General features: G+C 38.8%; 1 protein-coding gene across 2 annotated transcripts in view; it reads right to left on the bottom strand.

Annotated features, from left to right (window-relative positions):
* Positions 1-7479: 7479 nt before the first annotated feature.
* The window catches only part of ISL1 (ISL LIM homeobox 1), a 10173-nt gene continuing 5152 nt past the window's right edge, over positions 7480-12500 (bottom strand). The window contains exons 4-6 of one of the 2 annotated variants that reach the window (XM_075854910.1): positions 11974-12260; positions 9357-9524; positions 7480-8816 (exon numbers count right to left, since the gene is read on the bottom strand). In XM_075854910.1, coding sequence (XP_075711025.1) covers positions 8700-8816; positions 9357-9524; positions 11974-12260 — 572 coding nt within the window. In that variant the 3' untranslated portion in view covers positions 7480-8699. Of the gene's footprint in view, positions 8832-9356; positions 9525-11973; positions 12261-12500 lie in introns of both variants that reach the window. The other variant, XM_075854909.1, reaches the window with a different exon arrangement.

Here is a 12500-nt window from a genome sequence, read left to right as displayed (position 1 = left end):
AGAAAAAATTATTTATCAAACAAATCCACCTGCTTCCATCACTCTATGGTCCAGTTCCGTCCACGTGCCCATTGTAGGCGCATTCCACAGTATGGGCACTCTGACTGGCCTGTGGCTGCACAGCCCCAAATGCAGCAAGCTTCAATGTACTGTGTGTTTTGACACCTTTCTATCATAGCCAGCAGTAAGGGAACATTCACACGTGGCAGAGTTGCTGTTGAATTCCGCTGTGGACAGTCCGCAGTGGAATTCTGCAGCGGCTGTTTTTTACATTTGTTTCTATACATTTTTAGGAAACTTAGTTCAGACGTTGCGGAAAACACAGCTACGGACCATAGGCTGAGGTGCAGAATTTTCCCTCCGCAGCATGCACTGTCTGTTGCGGAGAAGAAGCGGAATTTCATTGCGTATTTCAGCCTTTGCAATGCAAAAACTGAAATATGTGGCAAGTCCGCTGTGTTTTCTGCAACGTCTGAATTACCTGTCAAATATGCAAATGTTGGTGCAGATTCGTTGCGTAATTGCCCCAAATCTGCACCAACATTTGCAGCGGAAAAACTCTGCCACGTCTGAACGTGCCCTAACTTTATCAGCAATTTGTGATATAGTAACTTTTCTGTGGGATCAGATGAGACGCCAGAGCCTTCACGTTCACGTAGCCTTCACTCCCGAAGGCCATTAATGAGCCTTACTCATTCAGGTTTAGACAACTTTTGGTAGGTACAAAACACTTCATACTAGGAAGACCCAACAAGACCGCCCATTTTGAAGATGCTCTGACTCATTTGTCTAGCCATCGATCAGATCTTTAGGGCATGACCACACGTGGCGGATTTCCTCCGCAACTGTCCGCATCAATGCCGCACCTAATCCGGGTTGCGGATTACGGCTGCGGATCTGCACAAAATGTGCAGAAAATTGATGCGGACTAGCTGCTGCGGACTGCGGGAAAAGTGCTTCCCTTCTCCCTATCAGTGCAGGATAGAGAGAAGGGACAGCACTTTCCCTAGTGAAAGTAAACGAATTTCATACTTACCGGCCGTTGTCTTGGTGACGCGTCCCTCTTTCGGCATCCAGCCCGACCTCCCTGGATGACGCGGCAGTCCATGTGACCGCTGCAGCCAGTTATTAGCCTGTGATTGGCTGCAGCCGTCACTTAGACTGAAACGTCATCCTGGGAGGCCGGACTGGAGACAGAAGCAGGGAGTTCTCGGTAAGTACGAACTTCATTTTTTTTTACAGATACATGTATATTGGGATCGGTAGTCACTGTCCCGGGTGCAGAAACAGTTACTGCCGATCGCTTAACTCTTTCAGCACCCTGGACAGTGACTATTTACTGACGTCTCCTAGCAACGCTCCCGTCATTACGGGAGCCCTATTGACTTCCTCAGTCTGGCTGTAGACCTAGAAATACATAGGTCCAGCCAGAATGAAGAAATGTCAAGTTAAAAAAGCAAGACGCATCCGCAGCACACATGACATGTGCATGACAGCTGCGGACTTCATTGCGGAACTTAGAATCTCCATTGAAGTCAATGGAGAAATTCCGCCATGAGTCCGCCACTGCTCCGCAACAGACAGAGCATGCTGCGGACACCAAATTCCGCTCCGCAGCCTATGCTCCGCAGCGGAATTTTACGCCTCGTTTAAACGAACACTGCTAAATTAAAGTGTAAGTCAATGGACAAACGGCTCCGCTGCGGATTAACGCTGCGGAGTGTCCGCAGCGGAATTTAAGTGAACCCAGCCTTACACTTGCCCATTTTTCCCGCCTTGAACACATCAACTTGAAGAAGTGACTGTTCACTTGTGGTCTAATATATCCCAAACCTTGTCAGACGCCATTATTATCCACCTGTCAGTGGTTTTAATGTTGTGGCTGAACTGTATACTATTGAAGCTGAATATCACACACACACACACACACACACACACACACACACACACACACATACACTGTGTGGAAGCAGTGAGGATATAAATACATATATATATATATATATATATATATATATATATATACAGTGCAGAAGTGTAGATAGATAGATAGATAGATAGATAGATAGATAGATAGATAGATAGATAGATAGATAGATAGATAGATAGATAGATAGATAGATAGATAGATAGATAGATAGATAGATAGATAGATAGTTTCATCTGCCGAAACGTAGTTTATGGATTAATAGATAGAAAGATAGATAGATAGATAGATAGATAGATAGATAGATAGATAGATAGATAGATAGATAGATAGATAGATAGATAGATAGATAGATAGATAGATAGATAGATAGATAGGCAGTTTCATCTGCCGAAATGTAGTTTATGGATTAATAGATAGAAAGATAGATAGATAGATAGATAGATAGATAGATAGATAGATAGATAGATAGATAGATAGATAGATAGATAGATAGATAGATAGATAGATAGATAGATAGATCGATCGATCGATAGATAGATAGATAGATTCTGTGTTGCAGATTCTGTGGCGGATCTGCCTAAAATGTGCAGTAAATTGATGCGGACTAGCCGCTGCGTATTGAGGTGAAAGTACTTCCCTTCTCTCTATCAGTGCAAGATAGAGAGAAGGGACAGCACTTTCCCTAGTGAAAGTAAACGAATTTCATACTTACCGGCCGTTGTCTTGGTGACGCGTCCCTCTTTCGGCATCCAGCCCGACCTTCCTGGATGACGCGCCAGTCCATGTGACCGCTGCAGCCTGTGATTGGCTGTAGCCGTCACTTAGACTGAAACGTCATCCTGGGAAGCCAGACTGGAGAAAGAAGCAGGGAGTTCTCGGTAAGTATGAACTTCTATTTTTTTTACAGGTTGCTGTATATTGGGATCGGTAGTCACTGTCCAGGGTGCTGAAACAGTTACTGCCGATCGTTTAACTCTTTCAGCACCCTGGACAGTGACTATTTACTGACGTCGCCTAGCAACGCTCCCGTAATTATGGGTGCACACATGTAGTCACCCGTAATTACGGGAGCCCCATTGACTTCCTCAGTCTGGCTGTAGACCTAGAAATACATAGGTCCAGCCAGAATGAAGAAATGTCATGTTAAAAAACCAATACGCTCCGCAGCACACATAACATGTACATGACATCTGCGGACTTCATTGCGGAATTTAGAATCTCCATTGAAGTCAATGGAGAACTTCCGCAATGAGTCCGCAACCAGTCCGCCACTGGTCCGCAACATCCATTGTATGCTGCGGACACCAAATTCCACACCGCAGCCTATGCTCCGCAGCAGAATTTTCCGCCTCGCCTAAACGGAGCCTACTAAAAAGAAGTGGAAGGCAATGGAGAAACGGGTCCGCTGCGGATTAACGCTGCGGAGTGTCCGCAGCGGAATTGCAGAGCAATTCCGCCACGTGGGGCTTTGCCCAAAATCTGTGACAAGTCCGCAACGTGTGAACTCAGCCTTAGGGCACACTCAGACGTGGCGGAATTGCTGTGGAATTCCTCTGCGGACAGTCCGCAGTGGAATTCACCAGCGGACGTTTTTTAGATTTGTTTCAATACATTTTGAGGCAAGTTAGTTCAGACATTGCGGGAAAACTCAGCTGCGGACCATAGGCTGCGGTGGGGAATTTTCCCTCCGCATCATGCACTGTCTGTTGCGGAGAAGAAGCGGAATTTCACTGCGGATTTCAGCCTTTGCAAAAACTGAAATCTGTGGCAAGTCCGCTGTGTTTTCTGCAACGTCTGACTTACCTGTCAAATATGCAAATGTTAGTGCAGATTCGTTGTGTAATTGAGCCAAATCTGCACCAACATTTGCAGCTGAAAAACTCCGCCACGTGTGAACATGCCCTTATAGTGCAGTATGGTAACAGTAAATCGCGTGCGTGCGTGTTGGTACATTATTTAGCTGGAAACAACGGGATGACGAATAAAACACACAAATACACCAATATATCTCTAGACACACAGACACACATCATGAGCTAAATAGATCCTCTCAGAAGGTGGAGGAGGTGGAGAATAATGGTTATTATTATTATTATTATTATTATTATTATTATTATTATTATTATTATTAGTATTATTAGTATTATTAGTATCAAGTAAAAAGAAAAAATCAAGAGAGCTGTAATTTAAAATGTTTTGATTATTCTGAATATTTGTAATATTTACATAATGATCCAATGTGATAATGTATATTATATGGGGAAAAAATCATAAATAAATCAATTGAAATAACCCAAGCATCCTCCCCAGCCCCACATAATGACGTCCCATGAAGCCACTGGCCGGGAGGTGCAGAGAGATCCCCCCATTAATAGAGTCTGTGGCGCCTGTCATTCAGTGGCTTGTGTGCTCTTATCTGGAAAACAACAATCTGCCACAATCAGTAAACAGGATTTACTTCCAGTCCTGGCAGCCCGGAATAACCCCTTCCCTGCTGCAGCCCCCACACAGACCGGGGGATAATGAGCATCATGTCTACACTAAAGTCTACTGCAACTCTGCACATCAGTTCTGCAGGACAAATAGACCCCCTATATAGAAGACATCACAATACTTATGTATTTCTGTAATACAACGAATAACTAGACGTATAGCGGCAGATCATTGTTTAAATCACTATTTACATTCATTGTAACATATGACATTATACTCTGTGCAAAAATATACAACTGTTGTGGAACTACAAGACCCAGCGGTATGCACTAGGGTTTGTAGTTCTGTAGGAGCAAGCAAACCACATAAACTCGATGATCTTGTGGAAAAATACAAGTACATTGTTTTCATAGGCATAATAATATAAATACTAAAAATAATGATATGCTAAATATTAGGTGGACGCGGAAACAATGTGACTTTGTTCCATATGTCGCTTCCAATAGAAATAAATGTCCTTTGTGCCAACATTTGTCTGCTGTTGTAATTTCCGCAAAAAAAATTGTGACATTTGCGACAGATTTTTAGAAATCATCCGACATTTAAACTTAAATTAGACGCAAAGCTGAGCCTACTTTACAAAAAATTTTCTGGAGGATAAATGTAATGGGTTCATAAATATGTCGCACTATGTTTTAAAACTCTAGCCAGCCTGCTGGAAAAAAAAGGTAAAAAAAATATATTAAAAGTAATTAACGGAAATGTCACTAATTGTTCGGGAAAGTAACTATAAAAAGTGCACATTTCAAACGTCATATTTTTTGCCGCAATTGCGTCATTTTTGAAGCAGAGAAAATAATTGCTGACTATGTAGGAGGAACTATATTGTAGTATTACACATTTTTACGGAACTCTGCACAACCTGAATATAGTAAGGCACTGACAAGATATGAAAATGAAAGTATCCGATAATAGGAATACCACAAATATCTATTAAGAAATATAGTAAAAACCGGCATCAAAGTGGTCACGATTCCACTTCTACATTCCTCTGATGAATTAGCATTGTAGAAAACAAAACAAATAGAATAAAATGAAATCAATCATGATTGAGGCGTCTATAGAAGGCTCGCAAATATTAAATGCTCTCTTATGAAAACATAAGAACTTTTTTAAACAAGAAGAGATACATTGTATCCAGCATATCACTCAGTGAGCGAGAAACTTCATTACTTCATGTAACAAGAGACACAAACTGTATATATATATACCAGAGGAAAAGTGACAACGAGGAACAACAACTACTGTGTGGAATATTCACAAGTATCCCGATGGCCGTTTTATCTATCTATCTATCTATCTATCTATCTATCTATCTATCTATCTATCTATCTATCTATCTATCTATCTATCTCATATCTATCTATCTCATATCTATCTATCTATCTATCTATCTATCTATCTATCTATCTATCTATCTATCTATCTATCTATCTATCTATCTATCTATCTATCTATCTCATATCTATCTATCTATCTATCTATCTATCTATCTATCTATCTATCTATCTATCTATCTATCTATCTATCTATCTATCTATCTATCTATCTATCTATCTATCTATCTATCTATCTATCTATCTATCATCTATTATCTATTTATCTATCTATCTATCTATCTATCTATCTATCTATCTATCTATCTATCTATCTATCTGTCTGTCTGCCTTTCTTTCTTTCTGTTTGTTTGTTTGTTTGTTTGTTTGTTTGTTTGTTTGTTTGTTTGTTTGTTTGTTTATTTGTTTCTATTTGTCTATCTCTGTATCTATCTCATATCTATCTATCTATCTATCTATCTATCTATCTATCTATCTATCTATCTATCTATCTATCTATCTATCTATCTATCTATCTCATATCTATCAATCTATCTCATATGTATCTAACATCTATCTATCTATCTATCTATCTATCTATCTATCTATCTATCTATCTATCTATCTATCTATCTATCTATCTATCTATCTATCTATCTATCTATCTATCTATCTATATCTATTTACCTATCAACCTATTGACATAATAGTGAGATGCATGGAACTTGGGAAGAACATTTCCTGTGCGCTGATTTTCTGAAAAAATCACAAGACAAAAAAAACACTAAATCATTTGATAATATAGCATATATCGATATATATTTCTCTTTGTATTTTTATCTGCAGATTTATGCAATTGATAGGTAAATACTAAGAAAAACTACAAATCATAGCTTTCCCTGCCAACCTACACCATGCTGAAAATCTGTCTGCATCAAAAGAAACCAAGAAGACAGAACAACAGGTTGTGTGAAATACTGGATGCAGAAGGATAAACCAGCGGAAGAGAAGATAAAACATACACAGCGCTGCAGCGCAGAAAGATCAGCTGAGAGCAAATAATGGAGCAATAGGCAGTGGTGAGCTGAGAGCAGACACTGTGACGACTGCACCTGACTCTGCTGTGACCAGTAACCACACTGTGGTCTATAGGCAGCGCTAGAACAAATAGCAGCTGAATGGCCGCTTTACCCATTCAGAACATAAATAAACAGAGGTTACAGGGACCTGGATTGCTGCATTGTTGTGCGATAAAATGTACACACGCACACTACAGTAAGCACATAGAATGAGATAGAGATAGATAGATAGATAGATAGATAGATAGATAGATAGATAGATAGATAGATAGATAGATAGATAGATAGATAGATAGATAGATAGATAGATAGATAGATAGATAGATAGATAGATAGATAGATAGATAGATAGATAGACGATATCTATATGAGCATAATAAATATGTGTATCTGTATATCAAGCTAAATATGTATTATCTATCTATCTATCTATCTATCTATCTATCTATCTATCTATCTATCTATCTATCTATCTATCTATCTATCTATCTGTATGTTTTAATTTTATGAGATATATAGATATATGATAGATAGATAGATAGATAGATAGATAGATAGATAGATAGATAGATAGATAGATAGATAGATAGATAGATAGATAGATAGATAGATAGATAGATAGATAGATTAGATAGAGAATATTTGTAACTTAAGATGTCAAAACGTCACAGGCAGAACAGAAGTGGTACTACTCACTACTAGGGACCCGTCTTGTAGGGCTACCACCACTGAACACTGTAACATTACATTGTCTACATGTAGCCAATTTATTTTCCACTTTGTAAAATATGAAGAGTCAACAGACACACAAGAGGACATTTTAGAGAGACCACCATACAAACACATTTTGTTGGTTTTCTTTCTTTTACTTCAGCAAACAAAAAAATATATTCAAATAACATGAAAAGTGGCAAAGTCTTTCGACAATAAATAATAAATTACTTTATAATTTCTGCAATGCAATAATAGCAAACAAAAAAAATCCCTTTCTCATCATTTCCAGAGAGAGAACAGTCGTTTAGAACCAATAATAATAATAATAATAATAATAATAATAATAATAACTATACACATCTTTGGGGATGGGGGAGAAATAAGTTCTTGTCTCTAAGAATCACACAGAAATCCAGAGAGGCCTGTGGCAGAATAGAGGTATACCTTGTTGTTGCTGCAATGCTTCCAAGACTTGAATGTTGAAAAAATAAAAATGAATAATATTAAAAGGCAGGTAAAAAAAAAAAATTAAAGCATTGTTTTTGTTTTATTTTTGGACTTCTTGTTATGAGGAGGGGGATCTCAGAAACAGTTACATGCTAAGTGAGGCCTGGATACATCTCCTATTGTTATAGTCAGTTGAGAACATTGCAACCCAATGGCTCCACCTGTAATCCTTCATGATGATCCCTCCTAGTCATTGTCCATGGTCTGCAGCGCCATCCCCCACTGGAGCTCCTGTTTGGCAAGGCAAATGATGATTTTCCACAGATAAGCAGCACCATTAAATAAGATCTTTTCTCGTATCTCTCCATCTTGGTCTATTGTTGTGAGATGTAGGACTACTTTATTCATGTATGTTGTTGGAGATCCACAGATATAAATCCTCTAAGCCTTGGTCCTGGACTGGTGGTGGTAATGCTCCTATCCTATACGACCACTTTTGGATACTGTTCAATCCTAGTAAGATCCCATGATTGTCTTCACAGTGTTGCTACCATGCCATCTTCACTAGATGGTCTCTATGCATCAGATGGACTATCCTGGGTGCTCTGGTGCATCAAGCTGGGCCGTCAAATACTTTATTGAAGTCCAAGCCAATATGTGTCCCTTTTTTGGTAATACAAAAAGAGGGGTTGGGTTGGGAGACCATAGAGTTCATTCTCCTCATGCCTCGATGGGGCTTGCTACCATGCTGTTAGGGGTATCCGGGAGCTGGGAGGACATGGAGGCCACTTCACTTCCTGTAGAATTGGAACCAGGACCCCCTTCTGAAAAATTAACCTGCGAGAAACAGGTCTTCAATTAGAAGCAGGACAAAAGAAAAAGAGTGTGAAAGGCATTTCTAGACCAAACACAAAACATAACACCATTAAACAAGTCATCTACAGAGAGACATGTCAGAAGGAACATTCCCCTGCAATATATATAATACTGTGGAACTACAAGGGCCAGCATGTAGGTCTATGACTATATAACTATATAACTATGTATGACTGTGTGTGATTACTATGGGTCTTTTCTGTAGTGTGATGGAAAACACAGATTATAATGTTATAATAATTGCATGTTTATTAGAATTTTGTGTCGATTATCTATCAGTTGTGCCAAAATGCACATTCAGCTGTGATGCGTGTGTGTGCTTAACCATGCTAGCCTATTTAGTTCCACCACTGCATAATCTTATTTCAATAAGAACTGTAGTGTAATATAAGGTATTATTACATGATATCATATGGAATAATATCATAAGTATGTATGTGTATAAATTGGACAATTCTCCCCATCTGCCCCACAGCCTGAAGAGAAGTGAGCAGCACTCACCAGTTGCTGGAAGGCCGGCTGATCAATGTCACTCTGCAGGGCAAAGTCACTGAGGACCTTCCATGGGGGCTGGTAACTTTGCACTTCTACTGGGTTGGCTTGTAATCCACCGTCGTGTCTTTCGGGACTGGAAGCCACCATAGGGGTCCCCGTCATTCCTTGAATATTCTGTAATGACAGGACAATGCATTGTAATTACTGCGCAGTCATACCCAATAAAACAATAGGCACCGTCTGACAAACGCAGCAGCAGCCTATGTAGACATCAAACAGAATAAACTTCACTGAACGGGACAAAACAACTATTCTATGTCATATAGAGTTTATATAATAATCTATAATATATAGCCAGTAGTACAATAATCTGCAACCTATATAGATACCTTGCAATATCATGCTTTTCGTCTATTCTTTATTCAATTATAAGATTTAACACACAAAAAAAATCACTATTATTAAACGTGTTATAGAGTCCATGATATGTATTGTCATTTGTTGCCTATAAGAGTACTAGCAAAACATACATCTCTTACATATCATGTTATGTATTATTTGCTAACATATATAGTGTTTTATATTCTCTCTGTCATGTATTGACTATAAAACTACTAATATGTATTATGCCATACAATGTTATAAGTATATATCTATTATCTATCCATTTAAATTTTTATCTATCTATCTATCTATCTATCTATCTATCTATCTATCTATCTATCTATCTATCTATCTATCTATCTATCTATCTATCTATCTATCTATCTATCTATCATCTAATCTATCCATCTAGTATTAATCGATGTAATTTAATTTTATAATAGTAATGTTTTGTTTACAAACATTTACAGATGTGCCATGTATATAATACTACTATCCATACTTATACAGCATGTATGGATACTATTCTATGCAGTTTAATTTTTCACGATGTATCCCTTGCAATAATACAATGCTTCCCCATACAACTGAATACAGATACCATATAATGTAGTATAATGTAAAACAATTTTTACTATACAACTATACTATACTATACTATACTATACTATACTATACTATACTATACTATACTATACAACCATGCTAGGTCATTTAGCAATGGAGTACACTTCAATACTATTAATACTATACTATGGCTAAACAATATAAGACGCTTTAAGACTGCTACATATACTAAGGGCATGACCACACATGGCGGAATTCCTCCGCAACTGTCCGCATCAATGCCGCACAGAATCTGCGTTGCAGATTCTGCAGCGGATCTGCACAAAATGTGCAGAAAATTGATGCGGACTGGCCGCTGCGGACTGCAGGAAAAGTGCTTCTCTTCTCCCTATTCAGTGCAGGATAGAGAGAAGGGACAGCACTTTCCCTAGTGAAAGTCAAAGAAATTCATACTTACCGCCCGTTGTCTTGGTGACGCGTCCCTCTTTCGGCATCCGGCCCGACCTCCCTGGATGACGCTCCAGTCCATGTGACCGCTGCAGCCTGTGCTTGGCCTGTGATTGGCTGCAGCCGTCACTTACACTGAAACGTCATCCTGGGAGGCCGGACTGTAGACAGACGCAGGGAGTTCTCGGTAAGTATGAACTTATATGTTTTTTTACAGATACATGTATATTGAGATCGGTAGTCACTGTACCGGGTGCAGAAACAGTTACTGCCGATCGCTTAACTCTTTCAGCACCCTGGACAGTGACTATTTACAGACGTCTCCTAGCAACGCTCCCGTAATTACGGGAGCCCCATTGACTTCCTCAGTCTGGCTGTAGACCTAGAAATACATAGGTCCAGCCAGAATGAAGAAATGTCAAGTTAAAAAAGCAAGACGCATCCGCAGCACACATGACATGTGCATGACAGCTGCGGACTTCATTGCGGAACTTAGAATCTCCATTGAAGTCAATGGAGAAATTCCGCCATGAGTCCGCCACTGCTCCGCAACAGACAGAGCATGCTGCGGACACCAAATTCCGCTCCGCAGCCTATGCTCCGCAGCGGAATTGTACGCATCGTGTAAACGAACACTGCTAAATTAAAGTGAAAGTCAATGGAGAAACGGCTCCGCTGCGGATTAACGCTGCGGAGTGTCCGCAGCGGAATTTAAGTGAAATTCCGCTATGTGTGAACCCGCCCTAATAGTAATAATAATAATAATAATAATAATAATAATAATAATAATAGTAGTAATAATAATAATAATAATAATAATAATAACAACAACAACAGCAAACACGTGTATTTAATCTCGTGGAAATTAAGATTACAACAAATATAAAAGTACTAATTAGAATTCTAATGAATTTATGTCCTATAATACACAGTTTAGATTTGCAGACCATAAGAAAACCTCTGCAACAGACACACAGGACAATTATTAAGTTATTACAGTTCATATGGCCAGAAATTGTAATATTTGTGATATTAATGCTAATATTACAGACAATTTGGAATAAACATATTCTTCATATGGTGCAAATAAAATTGCTCTAATTATCGCATTATTGCCTATTAATAATCAGTTAATGCAGAAGAATCCCTGAAAATGCACTCTGTATTACAACCTACATGGAGCACCCCCTGTGGGCGAGGTATGGTAGAGCTAGTCTTCACTTACCGTTTTGTCATTGGGTTGCTGTTGCTGGATCTGTTTCATCAATATACTTCTCTTTTTGTCTTTACATCTTTTATTTTGGAACCAGACCCTAATGACCCTGGGACTGAGGCCAGTCATCTCCACTAACTGTTCCTTCATGAGGGCATCAGGCCTGGGGTTGGCAGCATAGCAGGTTCTCAAGGTGTGAAGCTGTTTCTCATTAAGAACTGTCCGGACCCGGGTGGTCTTTTCTGGCTGTTTGTGGACATGGGGTCTGAGAGCTGGCTGTCGAGCAGAAATGGGCTCTGCTGTAAAGTGAATGAGCCGGTCATAAAATCAATCCCTTATAATATTATTATTTTATTATTATTATTATTATTATTATTATTATTATTATTATTATTATTATTATTATTATTATGCAGTTCACATTTTAACTCCATATGAAAAGTAGGCAACGTGCGCATCCTTCACAGTGTATTTTCTATGTGTAAAATATATCAATGTGCAATATTATTATTATTTTTTATCAATATACAACATGTAAC

The sequence above is a fragment of the Rhinoderma darwinii genome, chromosome 1 (genome assembly GCF_050947455.1).
Source record: "Rhinoderma darwinii isolate aRhiDar2 chromosome 1, aRhiDar2.hap1, whole genome shotgun sequence".
Taxonomy (NCBI): Eukaryota; Metazoa; Chordata; class Amphibia; order Anura; family Rhinodermatidae; genus Rhinoderma; species Rhinoderma darwinii.
This window is presented reverse-complemented; position numbering and strand designations above follow the sequence as displayed.